Genomic DNA, 18,768 nt, shown 5'->3' on the forward strand with positions numbered 1-18,768 from the left:
GCATGAATTGCAACAGGTTGGTTTGCAGGTGCAACAGGTTATCAAGAAGGCAAATGGAATATCGGCCTTCATTGCCAAGGGGATTGAATTTCAGAGCAGGGAGGTTATGCTGCAACTGTACAGGGTACTGGTGAGGCCGCACCTGGAGTACTGCGTGCAGTTCTGGTCTCCTTACTTGAGGAAGGATATACTGGCTTTGGAGGTGGTGCAGGGGAGGTTCACCAGGTTGAATCTGAAGATGAGGGGGTTAGCCTACGAAGAGAGATTGAGTTGCCTGGGACCATACTCACTGGAATTCAGAAGAATGAGAGGGGATCTTATAGAAACATATAAAATTATGAAAGGGATAGATAAGAGAGTCAATAAAGTTGTTTCCACTGGTGGGTGAGACTAGAACTAGGGGACATGGCCTCAAGATTCGGGGCAGTAGATTTAGGCCTGAGATGAAGAGGAACTGCTTTTCCCCAGAGAGTAGTGAACTTAGAACACAGAACATTACAGCACAGTACAGGCCCTTCGGCCCACCATGTTGTGCCGACATTTTACCCTGCTCTAAGATCTATCTATCCCTTCCTCCCACATAGCCCTCTATTTTTCTATCATTCATGTGCCTAAGTCTCTTAAATGTCCCTGATGTATCTGCCTCCACCACTTCTGCCGGCAGTGCGTTCCACGCACCCACCAATCTGTGTTAAAAAACTTGCCTCTGACATCTCCCCTATAGCTTCCTCCAATCACCTTAATATTATGTCCCCTCGTGTTAGCCATTTTCGCCCTGGGAAAAATTCTCTGACTGTCCACTCGATCTATGCCTCTTATCATCTCGTACACCTCTATCAAGTCACCTCTCTAAAGAGAAAAGCCCTAGCTCACTCAACCTATCCTCATAAGACATGCTCTCCAATCCAGGCAGCATCCTGGTAAATCTCCTCTGCACCCTCTCTAAATCTTCCACGTCCTTCCTATAATGAGGCGACCAGAACTGAACACAATACTCCAAGTGTGGTCCAACCAGAGTTTTATAGAGCTGCAACATCACCTTGCGGCTCTTGAACTCAATACCCCAACACGCCATACACCTTCTTAACAACCCTATCAATCTGTGGGGCAACCTTGAGGGATCTATGGACGTGGACCCCAAGATCCCTCTGTTCCTCCACACTGCTATGAGTCCTGCCATTAACCTTGTATTCTGCCTTCGACTTCGATCTTCCAAAGTGTATCACTTCACTTTTTCAGGTTGAACTCCATCTGCCACTTCTCAGCCCAGCCATGCATCCTATCAATATCCTGTTGTAACCAAGAGACACCTTCTACACTATCCACAACACCACCAACCTTCGTGTCATCTGCAAACTTACTCACCCACCCTTCCAGATCCTCATCTAAGTCATTTATAAAAAAATCACCAAGAGCAGGGGTTCCAGAACAGATCCCTGTGGAACACCACTGGTCACCAACCTCCAGGCAGAATACGCTCAGTCTTCAACCACATTCTGTCTTCCTTGGGCTTCTTCACCTGTGGAATTCTCTGCTTAGGGAAGCAGTGGAGGCTACCTCAGTAAATATATTTACGATATAGTTAGATAGATTTTTGCATATTAGGGGAATTAAGGCAGGTAGGTGGAGCTGAGTCCATGGCCAGACCAGCCATGATCTTATTGAATGGCAGAGCAGGCTCAACAGGCCAGATGGCCTACTTCTGCTCCTATTTCTTATGTTCTTATATATATATAAAACTAGGATTTAATGTTGACCATGTTTTGGCCAAGAAGCTGGTAGTGAGGCCAGTAGTGAAATATGAAACAAAAAATTTAGAAAATTTATTTTGAAGCATTATATGGAAGATTTTTTTTTACAACTCCAATGACAAAAATCCCAAATGAGTTCTCAAGCTCCTCCTTAGGAGTAGATTAAACCCAGCAATATACTATTTATTCTACAGTGATCTCAATCCTGGAAGTATCTGGTTAAAATTCAAGTCTCCACTGTAAAATTTTTAAAAAGTAACATTCAATTAGAGAGATGACTGAAGACATAAGCACGTCATTAAATAAATTCCAACTTCAATCAAGAACTTCAGCAGTCACTGTTCAGTGATCAGTCATACAAAAGGTCACTCATTTTGTGAGCACAAATGAAGTCTTTATTTGATATATGATTAAATAAGTTATCCCCTCGTGAAGTTGCTTAGATAACCCACTAGAGATTAAGTTATATTTGTTAATAACGCAATGTAATTTATTTCCTTTCCTGTGAGCATCTTTGAAATAAGGGGCCACAGCTGTGGGTTGAGAACACAATAAATCCATAGAACACAGGCTTGTAGAAGCAAACAAGCAAGCATGCATCACAATTATGGAGGTAATATTGAAGACAAAGTTCTCTTGTTCTTCATTAAAGCCACCATTGCCTCATTTTGCCATCCATACATGAAAATGAAACAGGAAGGCTACTTCAAGCAATATTTACTGGCAATATATGCGCTTTGTATTTGAATAAATTTTTTTGCCATTTGAGGAAGCATAAGTTATTTCACCACAAATACTCCACGCTCACTTGAAATAATAGTAGACCATCCAGAAATATTCAATTAGAATCTAATCTCACAGTGATTAAAAACTAATGGGAATTAAACTCTTGTCAAATATAGTAACAAGATTATTAACAAAATTCAATTCATACTGAACTAAGAAATTTCAGAAGCTTAATTAAGAGCATACTAAAAAGGATTGCAAAGTGGTCTATCAAGCTTGACCTGACCCAGTGAAATATAACCCCTAGACACCATCACTTGCATTCTCCCTCACCCCTCAGTCATTCAATTGCCTGCAGGACAGTAGAAAGTTTAGAAAATTCTTCAACTCTTGAAAGTAGTGGAGCAAACCCCTGGCGGTCACAATGACTATTGTAACAAACCAATGAGTCAACTAACTTTTACTTTGAGAGAATTTTTCCATTCTCAGAATTTGTCCATCCCCCTTTTGAAAGCTCAAGCCTAATCCATACTCACTGAATCAGCCAGCAATTACTCCAGAATTTAACTCTTGCCACAAAGTGCCTGTTAGTTGCACACCTATTTTTTTTTTTGCTTTTATCATTTGTGCTTTCTGTTTCTCTCTCTGCTCTATTGGTTAGTAACCTATTCACTCTGACATATCTCCTCAGGTCTACAAGTTTTTACCCTAACCCTACAAGTCTACCTGAAGCCCTGTCTGTTCTGTCCTGTTTGGATGAAAGATCCCATCATTACTGCTTAAAAACAACAGGGGAGACATTTTCTCAATCAGTATCACTAAAAGATCAGCACATTTTTCAGGAACTTGCAATGCACAAATTGGCTGCTGCATTTCTGAAATTACAAAAGAGAATACACATTTACTATGAACAGATCATATAAAATGCAATTTTTTTTTAAAGTAAGGGCCTCCAATCAGTAATTCCATTGTAAATCTTTTCCAGTGCTTCCACAATGAAGGGGACTACAACTGGACTATTACATCTATTCATGATGGGATCTAGTCAAAGAAAAGTTCCTGAAGAGAAGCACAAATCCTGCACTGGCGTTTTCCCTACAACTGATGTTAGGCTAAATGATCTGCAGTTTCCAGTTTTCTCTCAGTTGCTTTTTTTTAAATCTTGGGATACTTGCCAACCTCCAGTATGCAGGACCTGTTCCATTAACTACAGAATTTTGGAAGATGACAACCAATGCATCCACTATTTCCATGGCTGCCACTTTTAATACTCTGCAATGGAGATTATCAGACCTTGATTTATTGGCTTTCAGTCCTATTATCTTCTACAGCACTATTTTTTCATTAATACCAATTTCCTTTAATTCCTCATTTTCATTATATTCTTGGTTCCTGAGCATTCTAAGAAATTATTGGTATCCTCATCTGTGAGGATAGGAACCAAGTATTTGTTTAGTTATCCTGGCTGTTCCTCATTACAAATTCTCCTGTTTTAATTATAAGGGACCTGCATTTGTCTTCACTGATCTTTGTATTTTGACATACTTATTGAAGATTTCACAACCTACTTTTATGTTCCTTAGAAGTTTACTCTCATACTGTAGCTCTTAGTCCATTTTGCTGTATACACTTCAAGATGAATTGTTTCAAACATTGAAAATAATTCATGCTGGCAAATTGCCCATCATTGAAGTTTAAATAAATCTGTAGTTTTAAGTCTTCTGACACTATCATCAGTCAGTCTTTTGGTTTTGTGTTATGATATGCCCTACTTTTAGGACGAGAGATGCATGTGCAAAAACTGTTTTAAAAGGTAATCTATTTTTTCTTCACTTTGCTATTAATCTTGCCTTCATTAGTTCTACCATTGTGAGACCGCAATCAATAATGGCCCAGTAATCCACCAGCTTTGCAAATTTAATTGTTAGACTTACTGCTCCCTCTGCATTATTTGCACAATCCCAAAAAAACAATCTATCTTAAAAAAACATTGAGAATATTGCTGGATAAACTCATTCACATGACATTTCTTTGTCCAAACTTTTAAAGTGGATAAACCCATTTTAAATAAATGGATTAACAGTAGAAAATAATGAATAAAAGGAGCTTCATATAAATGTTACTCTATTACAAACCCTTACCAATCTAGAAATTACAAAAAGGGCTAAATTCCTTTTCAACATGTTAAATTGTGTCAGTTATGCAATTCCTTGTAAACTGAAACAGAACCCACAGAAGTAACGATGTTGCATTACGGTAACTGGCTATGTCATAGACACTATGCTATCCTGATGGAGAACTCCAATAATGCTGTATTTTCTATAATAAAGCATATTCAAAAAGTCACAAACATTGTACAGTTTACTGTTACATTTCCTGTAATAATTTCTTGTAATTAAAAGCATGCAAACCACAGTACTAGTGAACAGTATTACTTTACACACCTTGTCTGTTTCTAGCATATAAAATACCACTGGAGATATTTTAACAGGAAAACAATGAGTAACATTAATTTTGAAAAAAGAAGATATATTCCACTCCAGAGTGCTCTGTGGATTGGAACAGTTTCCAAAAATGAGTCTTTAAGGATCATTTATATAAAGTTACTCAAGAGAATTCAATTTAAGATCAAGGTAGACACTTCAAAAACTTCTCAATAAATGTAGCTCAACGGAAGTATTTTCCCAGGATATCCAATATTGATGAGTTAGATGCTGCGGAAAATCACCAATGACATGATATTTATTACTGCTTAACATCTTATCTCAATAGTAGTGTTCAACGCTTTTAAACAATCTTCTAACTGGATTTGCATGATGTGTCAACCATTTTTCTTGCTGGCTGCATGTATCTGGTCAGCAAGATCTTTGAGATTAGTTTACAAATGTGTTATGTTACTATAGTGGGCTGCGGGAGTCTAAGCTACAGGAACATATTTGTTGTCTTACAGGACCATTAATCCAAAGGCCTGCACTAATCTAGAGACATAGTAGATGAGAACTTTAAATTCAGTTCCTAACAAATGATCTGGAATAAACAGCTAGCAACAGTAATGGTGATCTCAAAGTTGTATGTTATTGCAAAAATGCATCCGCTTCACTTAGACCATAGACCATATAGGAGCAGAATTAGGCCGTTCGGCCCATTGAGTCTGCTCTGCCATTCAATCATGACTGATTTTTTCAACCCCATTCTCCTGTCTTCTCCCTGTAACTCTTAACCCCTTTACCAATCAAGAACATATCAATCTCTGCCTTAAATACACCCAATGACTTGGCCTCCACTGTGTCAATGAGATTTCCACAGATTCACCACCCTCTGGCTGAAGAAATTCCTCATTTCAGTTTCAAAGGGACGTCCTTTATTGTGAGACTGTGCCCTCAGATCCGAGACTCTCCTACTAATGGAAACATCCTCTCCACGTCCACTCTGTCCAGGCTTTTCAGTATCTGGTAGGTTTCAATGAGATCCCCCTCATCTTCCGAACTCCATCGAGAACAGGCCCAGAGACATCAAATGCACCCCATTCATTAAGCCTTTCAGCCAACACGTTAAGCCTTGGGAAAGGAAATCCATTGTCTGGCCTTGGAGTGATTCCACAGCAATTAGCTGATTGTGCTATGAAATGGCCTTGCAAAGCACTCAGTTGTACCAAATGCCTGGAACTACTTACAAAAAGTAAAAACCTGGAGAAGCAAAGACTCAACTGGCCAGGTTTGACAATATACTTCAAAAGAAAGGGAGTGGTTGAGGGTGGGACTAACTGACCAGGACTGGCCTTGCCTAGATAGTAAGGATTCCAGAATTTCCCACTGCAAGGATCCCTTTGAGCCAAGTTTCAATGAACTTGTCCATCACTGGAGAGCCAACAATACTTAATTTTGATTGCAAAATTTTGGCTCATTGTTTGTTAGCTAACTTTGGGGCAAATAGTTTTCCCAGAGTCATTCAGCTCTTTGTTAAATGGGTGACAAGTTGGGGAAACGAGGAAGAGGGTGCCTCTGACAACACTGTCAAAATGGGATTGTTGGCAATCCAACTCTTTTCTCCTTTTATTCCTCACGCCCTCCCCCTTCTCCTCTATAACATTTCACAGCAGTGAAACAGCGGTTTTTGGCAGCCTACCAAGACCCACCTTCATCATCAACAGCTGACATTTAATGATTGGCTGCTGCTGCAAAGTCGCTGCAGGCAGTACTTGTGGTGGATAGGGCTTTGCCTTGCTATGCAGGATCTCCCAGTGTTTCCTGGTGGCCCCTGTTGAGTGGATTGCTTGCAAAAGGTAACTGGCAGTGCTGCCCTATACTTCTAGACAAGCAACACCCTAATATACTCATATTCAAAGCCTGCTGTTCAAAATTGGACAGGACCACTTGGTATCAGACCACTAAAGCTTTGGTATAAACAGGGATAAAAGCACAGAGTTCAAGAAATGAGATGAAAGTAACTGCCTGATCTGAAATGTAGCATCAAAGAGCCCATTAAGATCAAAGTCATTGGAATTGGGGAGAGAACATTCCACAGGTTGGAGTTATAATCAGCACATAGATGATTGTTAGTGGCTAATCATCTCAGCCCCAGTACATCACTGCAAAAGTTGCACAGGGCAAAGTTTGATGATCAATGATCTTCCGAGGCTTAATCCATGTACTATTAGAAGTGGGGATGCTTACTGATGATTGTCCGTGTTCAGTTCAGCCAGCAGTTCTTCAGACAATGAAGCAGTGCACCCTTGCTGACGGTATGAAAAGGGCAATTTTCAGACCCTGGCTGATACACAACAAACATCATTCATGCCTGACACTGATCATCTCCAAGAAGGCTGTCAAACCACTTCTCTTTGAAATTCAATAGCGTTAACCTCAGTAAGGCCCTACCATAGAAAATCTGAGCAGCATCACTAATGAGATGCCTCAATAAACAGCCATGTTAAAAAACTGAACCTGTAAGAGCACAGTAGAAGGACTTTAGCAGCAAATTCTCGACTTCCCAAGCCTTTGCACCATCAAGGTTCAAGCCTAGATGAGCACTGCTCCAATAGAAATTGAAAAAATCCAGGACGAAGTAATCCTTTAGATGAATTCCCCATTCTCTGCCTCAAACATTCACTCCTTCCATCACTAGTGCAAAGTAACCAAAATGTGTACCATTACAATCACTCCCAAACTGCATGTCCAACAAAGTCCAGGGCACTCAACATGGCTCACAACAGTCTCCACTGCAAAGACTCACAACCATCCTTGCTTAGAAATATATTGCCTTTTTTTTGGTCAAAAATCCTGCATCTCCATTCCAACCAACACTGTGAGAGCATCTTGACTTCGAGAAATGCAGCACTTCAAGGTGGCAGCTTACCACTTCATTTTTATGTACGATTGTGGATGGATACAAAATATTGGCCTTGCCACCAAAGGTACTTCTGTTGATGAATAAAAAGCTTCACTATAAACTTTACTGTGAAAATAGAAGTAAACAAGCCTAGAGAAAACATCAGATTAAACACCCACACAGAAATGAATATGTTATGAGGTTTCCAGCTAAAGTATTCGGTAAAATATAAATTAACACTTTTTTTTAAATCAAAGTGTGACTATTTAGTTATAAACTGTGCTGTACTGTGTTATGTCCTATGTTCTATGACATCTGTTGCAGTTACTCTTGTGGTGCATTTATTTTGAAGTAAATATAAAATTCAAATAAAAAAAATCACCAGTATCACAATAGAGTAATGAAAGAATGCGAGCGATGCTCAGCTCTTACTGCATTCTATGCCAAGAAAAACATAGGGTTCATGCTTCAGCTTGATGACCTATAATCAAAACTATAATATAACCACACTTGAAATAGTACAAAACTAGGGAAAAGTACTCGGGAAAAGAAAAATTAGTGAAGGAGAAAAAGAATTGGGTGCTTGACAAGTAAAAGGTGCATCTAGAGAGAACGTGAATGGTAGATTAGAACAATAATGTGGGAAAGAAACAAGCAAAATCTAATGAGTGGAATGTGCAGAAAGCAGGTAAATACTCTGCGATTGGCATTGTAATACTGCATCTAACATCTAAACCCAACTTAAGCTGCAAATTTGGTGACCAAATGCAGCTGATTTTCTGTGTATTGGAAAAAAAAGACTCGCATTTTGACAGTGCTTCGCATCCCTGCAGGTCACAACGCAGTTTACAATCTACAAAGTACACTCACTGTTGTAATATAATAAACGTAGCAGCTAGCAAGTTTTAACAAACAGATTGAGGGATAAAGCTGAAGCAATAAAAGAAAATGCAGATCCTAGAAGTATGAAATTAAAAAGAGAAAATGCTGGGAATGGAGACATACAAGACTGTAGATGCTGGAATATGGAGCAGCAACAAAGTGCTGGAGGAACTCAGAGGGTCAGGCAGCCTCTACGGAGGGATATAGACAGTCGATATTTCAGGTCCATATCCCTCCATAGATGCTGCCTGACCCTCTGAGTTCCTCCAGCACTTTGGGAAAATGCTGGGAATCTTAGTAACTCGGGCAGCACCCATGGAGAGAGAAATAAAATGTGTTCTTCAGGTTAATGACCTTTCACAGTTAAAGGGTAACTGACACTGGGGAGAACTCCTGTTTTTTCTTCAAATATTACTTGCAATCATTTACGTTTACTTGTGAGGACAGATGGTTCCTTGGTTAAACATCTCATCTAAAAACTGCTCCTGACTCTGCATCCCTCCCTCAGTACTAGGCTGCAACATCAGGCTAAACTATATAATCACATGTCTGGAATAGGATTTGAATCTTCAAGCTTCTTTTCCTTTATTATAAAGGCAATCCATGCTATTTGTGATTCAGTCACTCCCATCTCCAAGTCAGAACAGGTACACTAATTCATTTGAGGAATTTCTTCATATTTGAGATTGCTTCATCTTCAGACTTTTTAGTCCAAAGAAGTTCCACCAAAATTCCAAATCAAGCATAAAAATAATTAAAATTAATTATTAAAATAAGTCAGCACCAAATGGTATGGACTACAACATTTGCAAAAAAGATCTTTGAGTTCAAGTGGTAGAGAATATGTGGTCTTAAACCTATTTTGCATGTCTTCATTGTGTATGTAACTTTACTCTGAAGCAGTAGAGTTACCATGGGAATGGGACTTTATTGACCGCCGGCTGTCAGCTACCCAGGATTGTCAATCAACTTCCAGATGTGGTTAACTCCTTGGACTCACTCTAGTGCTGGTGATTACATTTTTCCAGAAACACCTTTCAATCTTTTTGCTGCCCTTTCCACATCTAATAAGAAAAGCCATCTTACTCTGGAATTTTCAATGAATCAAATCTAAAATTTATGCCCATTTAGAGTGAAAAAAATGTTTGTATTATTTGCAAAAATAAATGTACAAGAAGCTGCTGATTATTATCTGCTGTCCTCCCTCAGCTGCTTCAGCACAACTGCTACACTGGCATCTACCCAACACTGGCTGGGAAAATTGCCTGGTTATGTCCTGTTGATCAAAAGTAGGACAATTCCAAACATGCAAAGTACCACCCAATCAACCTATTCAAAATCATTAGCAATATGATGGATGGAATCAAGTTGTCAAAGGATCAATTAATGAATTATAATAACTTGGGTTTCTGCATGTAGTGAAGGGCCATAGATTCATGTAACGTCTTGCAAATCTGTCTCTCATCACTGGAAAATTTTTTTTTTAAAGCCAATCAGATGCTCACCTTTGAATTCCTGCCAGTAGTTCTTTCACAGCAGGCACCAACTTCTGCAGGCTCTGAAATGCTTCCTCAGGAAGTGGCAACTTGCTGTCCATTACAACAGCAAATGAGTTGTGAGGAAGGTTAAAGGTTGCAAAAATAAGCGAGCTGGGGAAAAAATAAAGAAAAAAAATTCAATCTCATGTATTGTCATGCAAGACAAAAAAAATTGTTAATTTACTTTATGGTGCACAAAGTATTCCTTTATTATGAATATTTCTCACTCAACTGATAAACAAAAACTTCTTGTTTTAACTTGTGAGCAAGCAGGTGGATTGCTGGTCCTTGATATTCCAGTTTGGTAACTCATGTTTGTGCCAGTCAGTAAATTGAGAACTGTTAATGCCTGGTCATCATTTCACAAATTTCAAACAAGACAGCAACTCAACTTTACCAACGATAAAACACAGCCTTTGCCACCTTCAAAATCAAGTTAGAGATTCATTTTCCAATTTCTCTGGCTCAGTCAACAACTGTAGTTTTATTGTATTGCAAAGAATAAAATTAGTGGCTTACCACATCAAAAATATATATAACATTGGCTAATGCATCACGACTGAACGTATATTTATACCTGTATTTGTTTATTATATTCCAGACATTCTCAAAGGTGGCCCAGATTTGTTGACTTTTGTTCACTACTTGAGAGTTTTCCATCTCTGACATAGGATCGCCAGTGTTGCAGTTGAATGGGGGCAGAGTTATATTTCTCCCTAGATTGGGCTGCAATGCTGACTCCGCTGAAATTTCCACCTTTTCCGACGAGTTTTTTGACCTTTCCAAAGACTTTGAATTTGGTTCAATTTTCATGACACCCTTAAAAATACAAGGGAAGAATAAAGGTTACTTATAAATCATTAATGTGTTTTTTTCTTTCCCACTGTTGGAAAAACACTGACCCCTCTCTCTAGGTATGGATCATTGGGTAGCAACTGGCAAATAAGGATTAGAGTCAGGGAAATACAGCATTGAAACAGGCCCTTTGGCCCACTGAATCCACACTGACCATCAAGCACTCACTTATACTAATCCCATTTCATTCTCCTTGCATTCCTATCAACTCCCCCCCATTTTCTACCACTCACACATACACTAGGAATAATTTACAGCGGCTCATTAATCAACCAACCCACATGTCTTTGTAATGTGGGAGGAAACTGGATCACTGGAGGAAACCCATGTGCTCAGAGGGAGAACATGCAAACTCCACAAAAATTACACAGGATGTCAGGATTGAACCTAATACAACTAACTATGCCACCCAATATTTATCTTGGGTTCAAGTAGTTTTATTATTCAAATTTCAATGGCATCGCTTATGTCATATATGGAAACACATTAGTTAACTGTCCACAGAAAAATCCTACAAATCAGCATTAACAACTAGAAAACTTGTTCCAGGTGATATTGATTGAACATTAAACATTAGATTAAAGAGCAGAAAAAGTGCCTCTCCTTTGAATAGTGCCGTAGGATCTTTATGTACACTTGACAGAACTGGGAGGGTCTCAGATCAACATCTGATCTGCAGCTACCTCCCCTGGTAGTGCAGTGCTTTGCACTGGATACCATTTTCAAGTGAGGTTCGAACAGACCAACAACCGAGTCAGATGAAAGGGGATTACAAATGAGCCATGGTCGACATTTTGAAACTGTATTTCTTATTAATACAGCATGACATCATTTCAAGTGTCAAAGCTAAAACCATAATCATTTACCAAAGCAAGGTGACTGGAAGCAAAAATCAAATTAGCTTTATTTCCTTCTTGGCCTTCCATCCTTTAATTTCCATAAACTCCAATTTATTCAAAACAGTTTTTCAAGTATCCTGTCATGCAATAAACCACATGACTCTTATCCTTCCAATCTGCGCTGGCACCACATCCCCCAGCAGCTCAAATTAAAAATGCAGATTCCTTCATGAGACTGTCTCATTTTTAATTCCAAGCTTTGCTGCTCAATAACCCCCATTCGTCAAACACTTCTTTTTCCTCTGACACAAGCCTCTTCTGCAGACCCAAATACCTTTAATCACCCTGGTCTTTTCCAAAATCATGCGCTAAACCCTCTTTCCTTCTTTGGAAATCTCTCCAAAACCAATACTAAACTCTCAATTGATTTCTGCACATCTTTGCCAACAAGGCAATATTTGTGTTAAAAGACAGAAAGTAACTAACTACCAATGAATTCAAAAATCTAACTTCCAGGAATTGTAAAGGCAGATTACAACAGAATGTTATTTCTTACATAACTATCTCAGGCACCTGCCTTCCCTTCATTTTGCCTTTCCCAGTCTTCTACCCTACCCCATCCAGTTTATACAGCGTATCTTCATCCATCCATTCACTTGGGCACTCTTCTCTCTCGCAGTTGATATATTCTTTTTACTATATACGAATCACCTCTCCAATGCTTCTTTTGTAGCAGTTAGTGTAACGCTATTACAGTGCCAGCAACCTGGGTTCAATTCCGCCGCTGTCTGTAAGGAGCTTGTACGTTCTTCCCATGTCTGCGTTGGTTTCCTCTCACATTCCAAAGATGTACAGGTTACGAGTTGTGGGCATGCTGTGTTGGCGCTGGAAGAGTGGCGACACTTGCCGGCTCCTCCCAGTGCATTCTCAGTAACGCAAAAAGACGTTTTTCACTGTGTGTTTTGATGTACATGTGATTAATAAATAAATATCTATCTACCCAGTCCACATAGACACTCTACTTACTCCCACAACTGGTTCAGAGGCACCTCTCTGCCCCTTCCTCATTCAATCAGTTCATGGGAACACTTGGTCCACCACCACGTTGACGCTTATTTCCTGTCATTTTGCTCAGCGTTTCAATGCATTGCGCACTCGTGTTTGATGAATGCAAAACTATTACATTTGAAATTTGCATCCACAATTGTCTTCCTGAGAAAAGGAGCATATGATAGTTGGAAGCAACAATGCCAATAAAAAGTCAAAAAAAGCAAGCTTCCTGCTGAGCCTGTCCCACACCACATGGTGAAACCTCCTCAACCATATTCCCTTCCCTTCCCTTTCTCCAATAATGCAATATCACTAAGAGAGGTAAACAGGGAACTTAAAATGTCATTTCTTATGACAAATTCAAAGACATACTTCAGAGATAATATCCTGCAATTTGTGTAGCCTCAAAGATTGGCAATGTCAATGATTCCTGCATTGTTTTTCCAAAACAATATAAACTTTTACCTCCTACAACAGCTGTGTCAGTTTTACATGCAATCTAAAAAAAAATTAGGTGACTTACCTCAGAAATCTTACTGAGTAATTCATCCAGGACAGCCAATGTGTTTGGGAGTACTCCACCATAATCTGATATTGAGCTGAAGGCTTGCAGTAGTTTCTGGGACTCCGTCAACATCCAGGTAACAACGAAGCGATTATACTTTGGCCACTTATCTAGATAGTTTAAAAAGACAAATTAGATCATTGGCAGTAAAGATGATACTCCTTCAAAAAAAACGTTAGCACTGGGAACCGAATGTAGGAAGAAACAAGAGTGTTGCTGTGCACTGCTGAGCTCAAATTTTATACCAAATTTGCAACTGTTACTCTGTGCAGATGAGATGAAACTAGTTCCAGGTGGTTGGTATGACATGCTGAAATTGTTACTCTGTCTTTGCCTCTCGTTGTCTTAGCGAAGCAGCCAGCATAATCAAAGACCCCACCCACCCAGGACATTCTCTCTTCTTTCCTCTACCATTGGGTAGAAGATACAGCAGCCTGAGGGCACGTACCACCAGACTCAAGGACGGCTTCTACCCACTGTGATAAGACCACTGAACGGTTCCTTTATACAATGAGATGGACTATGCCTTCACAATCTACCTCGTTGTGACCTTGCACCTTATTGCACTGCACTTTCTCTGTAGCTGTGACACTTTACTCTACTGTTATTGTTTTTACCTGTACTACATCAATGCACTCTGTACTAACTCAATGTAACTGCACTGTGTAATGAACTGACCTGTATGATTGGTATGCAAGACAAGTTTTTCACTGTACCTCGGTACAAGTGACGATAATAAACCAATACTTTTATGCTACCCAACTGCTAGCAATTTCAGGGACTGGATTGCACAAAAAAGTACAACTGCATTGGTACCTCTCATTACACTTCTCTGCAAAGCACTAATTCGTTATAGTCTTCCAGCGCGAACTCCAATAAGTAGATATCCCCCATTTTAGAAAAATCATCCACTCAGACTGTGGGCTGCTGTCAGAAATCTGGGAGTCAGGAACCTGGCGAGAAAAACCCTGCCTTCCCGTCACCATTGCATCTTTATCAAGAGGTAGCAAAACACTGGCAAGAGGGGGCACAATGAATTTCCAAAGAAAGCTCCAGAGGCCTTTTTAGAGAAAGATGGTGAAGAGAAGAGATGTCCTTTACATACTGGAGCCCAGGAAACCTTCTAGGCCCATAGTCAAGCTACAGTGAGAGGAGAAGCAAACAAGTTAATGTGACCAATCAAGGCCCAAGGACTCAGATGGAGAATCATAATTAGACAAAGTCAACAACAATGTGATGTTCAGAACATCATTATCATCAGATTCTACACCACATTAGTTATTCAATCATGGCAGGCAAGGCACTTCATTTCCTTTACTTTTGCAGGTGACGGTGGTTCACATTTGACCCCAGCAACAGCAGCAAACTAACAAGGGATAAGCACAGTTCCAAGGGCACACCACCTGAGACACCAGATGCTAGAATCTGGAGCAATAAACTGCTGGAGGAAGTCAGCAGGTCAGGCAACATCTGTGGAGTGAAACAGACAGTCGACGTTTTGGGTCGAGACCCTTCATCTGGACTTAATGATAGAGGGGAGATTGCCAGTATAAAGGGGTGATGGGAAGGGATGGAGCAAGAGCTGGCAAGTGATAGGTGGATCCAGCTGAGGAGGGGTGACAGCAGTTGGAGGAGGAAAGAATGGAAATAGCTTCAGAAGCTGGGAGGTGATAGCTGGAGGTTACAAAGGGCTGCAGATGATGGAATCTGACTAGGGAAGAAAGGAAGGTGGGTAGGGAACTGGCCATCACTGATGAGATAGCCAAAGCCTGCACAAGTGAATCAATGGGATCACCAAAGATGACGTACCTAATTCTCTTCCTTACATCCAGCCCTCATCATATCACAAACTCTTCCGAACTGCATGCACATTTTCCACCTTCTCCCCTCACTATGCCTTTCAGAAAGCCAGACAACAGTGACTAAGAGCCAAGAAAGCAATGAAGGCAACACTCAATCTTGATCTGACATATAAAAACCATCAGCTCAGTTATTGAACTTCATGTACTGGTTGGCTCAGAACTGAGATCTGCAAGTGAGTCATCCAATGGGATAGAGGGAATCCTGGGGCAAGGAAAAACAATAGCTCTTGCCAAGTCTGTGAAAGGCAATGTCATATACAAGTTCTGCTCCAAAAGGCTCAAATGAGGTCACAGAGTCATCGAGTCATACAGCATGGAAACAGGCCCTTCAGCCCAATTGGTCCATGTCGACCAAGACACCCATCTAAGCTAGGCCCATAAGCCTGTGTTTGGCCCATATCCCTCAAAACCTTTCTTATCCATGTAAGTGTCCAAGAGCCTTTTAAATGTTGTTAATGTACCTGCCTCAACCACTTCCTCTGGCAGCTTATTCCAGAAACATACCACCCTCTGGGTGAAAAGTGCCCCTCAAGTTCCCATTAAATCACTCCCTTCTCACCCTAAACCTATGCGCTCTAGTTCTTGATCCTGGGAAAAAGACTGCGCACCCGCCCTATCCAAGCCCCTCATAATTTTATACACCTCTATAAGATCACCCCTCATTCTCCTACGCTCCAGTGAATAAAGTCCCAGCCTGCTTGACCTCTCTACATAACTCAGGTTCTTTGAGTCCCAGCAACATATTCATAAATCTCCTCTACACTTTTTGTAGTTTAATGGCATCTTTCCTAATAGCAAGGTGATCAAAACTGAACACAATGTTCCAAATGTGGCCTCACCAACATCTTGTACAACTGCAACATAACATCCCAACTTCCACACTCAATGCCCTGACTGATGAAGGTTAGCATGCCAAAAGCCTTCTTCACCTACCTGCGATGCCACTTTCAGGGAACCATGTACTCGTACTCCTAGATCAATTCCTTCTACAACACTCCCCAGGGCCCTACCGTTCACTGTTAAAGTCCTACCCTCATTTGTCTTCCCAAAGTACAATATCTCACACTTATCCTAATTAAACTCCATTTGCTATTCCTCAGCCCACTTTCCCAGCTGAATAAGATCCCTCTGTAATTCCTAATAATCAGCTTCAGTGTCTATGACACCACCTATTTTAGTGTCAACAAGAAACTTACTAACCATGCCTTGTACATTCTCATTCAAATCACTGATATAGATGACAAATAGGAATGGGCCTAGCCCCGACGCCTGTGGAACACCGCTACTCACAGGCCTCCAGTCCGAAAAACAACCTTCCACCATCACCCTCTGCTTCCTACCATCAAGTCAATTGTGTATCCAATTAACTAGCTCTCCCTGGATCCCATGCAATCCAACTTTCCATAGCAGCCAACCATGCAGAACCTTATCAAAGGCCTTACTGAAGGCCACTTAGAGCACATCTACCGCCCTGCCTTCATCAACCTTATTGGTTACTTCTTTAAAGAACTTAATCATATTTGTGTGATACGATCTCCCACGCACAGAGCCATGCTGACCATCACTAATTGATTCCTGTCTTTTGAAACACATGCACATCTTATCCCTCAGAATCCCCTCAAACAACTTGTCCACCACAGGTGTAGGGTTTAACTTGTCTTTAGTTCCCAGATTTTTCTATTTTTTTTATTTGCAGCCCTTCTTAAATAAAGCCACAACATTAGCCACCCTCCAGTCCTACGGCACTTCACCCACCGCTAACGATGATGCATACATCTCAGCCATGGCTCCTGCTATTTCTTCTCTCGCTTCCCGGAGTGTTCTTGGACGTACCTGATGAGGTCCCATAGATTTAATTTACCTCCCTTACCTAGAGGTATCTACCTATCTTACCAGCACCTCCTCAGCTGTAAGGCAGACATATCCCCATTAACTATCCCAAGTTCCGAAGTCTTCATGTCTCTCTCTGTATTGAGGACCTCGCCCATCTCCTGCAGCTCTACACAAAGATGTCCACTTTGATCTTTGAGGGGCCTTATGCTCTCCTGAGTTACTCTTTTTCCCTTACTATACTTATACAATCTCTTTGGATTCTCAATCACAAAGCTATCTCATGCCCCTTTTTTGCCCTTCTGATTTCCTTTTTAAGTAGACTCCTGCATCCCATACACTCCAAGGATTCACTTGATCCCAGCTGCCTGTACCTGACCCATGCCCCCTTCTTTTTCCTGACCAGACCCTCAATATCCCTCATCATCCAGGGTTCCCTAACTCCTGCCAGCCTTGCCCTCCACTTAACAGAAACATCCAGATCTTGAACTCTTATCTCACTTTTAAAAGCCTCCCACTTACCAGACATTACGTTGCTTGCAAACAACCTACTCCAATCAACTTTTGCAAGTTCCTGTTTAAACTCTCAAAATTTGCCTTGCCCCAATTTAGAACTTTAATTTGTGGGCCAGATCTTTCCTTTATACCATAACTAATTTAAAACTAATAGAACTATGGTCACTGGTTCCAAAGTGCTTCCCCACTAACACTTCAGTCACTTGCCCTGCCCTATTTCCCAGGAGAAAGTGAAGCATTGCCCTCTCCCTAGTCGGGCCTTCAATATATTGCCTGAGGAAACTTTTCTGAACACACTAACAAATTCCAACCCATCTACGCCCTTAGCACTATGACAGTCCCAATCAATATTAGGAAAGTTAAAATTCCCTACTATGACAACCCTATTATTCTTGCAACCCTCTACAATCCCCTTGCATATTTGTTCCTCTAATTTCCATTGACTATTAGGGGTCCTTTAGTACAATCCCAACAAGGAGATCATCCCCTTCTTATTTCTCAGCTCCACTCATAAAGCCTCAATGGATGACACTTCAGTAATTTCATCTCGGACTACTGCTGTGATGTTCTCCTTAATCAGAAATGCAAACCCCCTCCTCTTTTTCCTCAACTTCTATCCTGCCTATAGCTCCTGTACCCTGGAACATTAAGCTGCTAATCCTGTCCCTCCCTCAGCCATGTTTCTGAAAAGGCTATAATATCCCAGTCCCATGTAGCTATCCAAGCCCTAAGTTCACCTTCCTTAACTGTCAGGCCTCTTGCAATTTAATCCAACAGTCTTTCCTCGCTCCCTGCCTTGCTGCTGCCTGTCTTGGCCACTGAATTTACTGTCGTTAAATTCTGTCTCAACTTCCAGCCTCCCATCTTCCTCACTTCCTATGGTCTCTCGTAGAAATGCACAAATAAATGAGCAGGTTTTAGTATCAAATTTGGTCAATACTAGATAGTCCTTTCAGTCTTCCCCCTTCTCTTTTTAATTGCAGTAGCAGTTTGACACCACTAAATGACTTGTTAAGTCATTCCAGA

General features: G+C 40.6%; 1 protein-coding gene across 2 annotated transcripts in view; it reads right to left on the bottom strand.

The window, feature by feature from the left end:
• The window catches only part of swt1 (SWT1 RNA endoribonuclease homolog), a 103,525-nt gene that overhangs the window by 19,375 nt on the left and 65,382 nt on the right, over positions 1-18,768 (bottom strand). For both annotated transcript variants that reach the window (XM_052012846.1, XM_052012848.1), the window contains exons 14-16: positions 13,493-13,644; positions 10,803-11,044; positions 10,193-10,336 (exon numbers count right to left, since the gene is read on the bottom strand). In XM_052012846.1, coding sequence (XP_051868806.1) covers positions 10,193-10,336; positions 10,803-11,044; positions 13,493-13,644 — 538 coding nt within the window. The remainder of the gene's footprint in view (positions 1-10,192; positions 10,337-10,802; positions 11,045-13,492; positions 13,645-18,768) is intronic.

This window comes from Pristis pectinata, chromosome 3 (genome assembly GCF_009764475.1).
Source record: "Pristis pectinata isolate sPriPec2 chromosome 3, sPriPec2.1.pri, whole genome shotgun sequence".
Taxonomy (NCBI): domain Eukaryota; kingdom Metazoa; phylum Chordata; class Chondrichthyes; order Rhinopristiformes; family Pristidae; genus Pristis; species Pristis pectinata.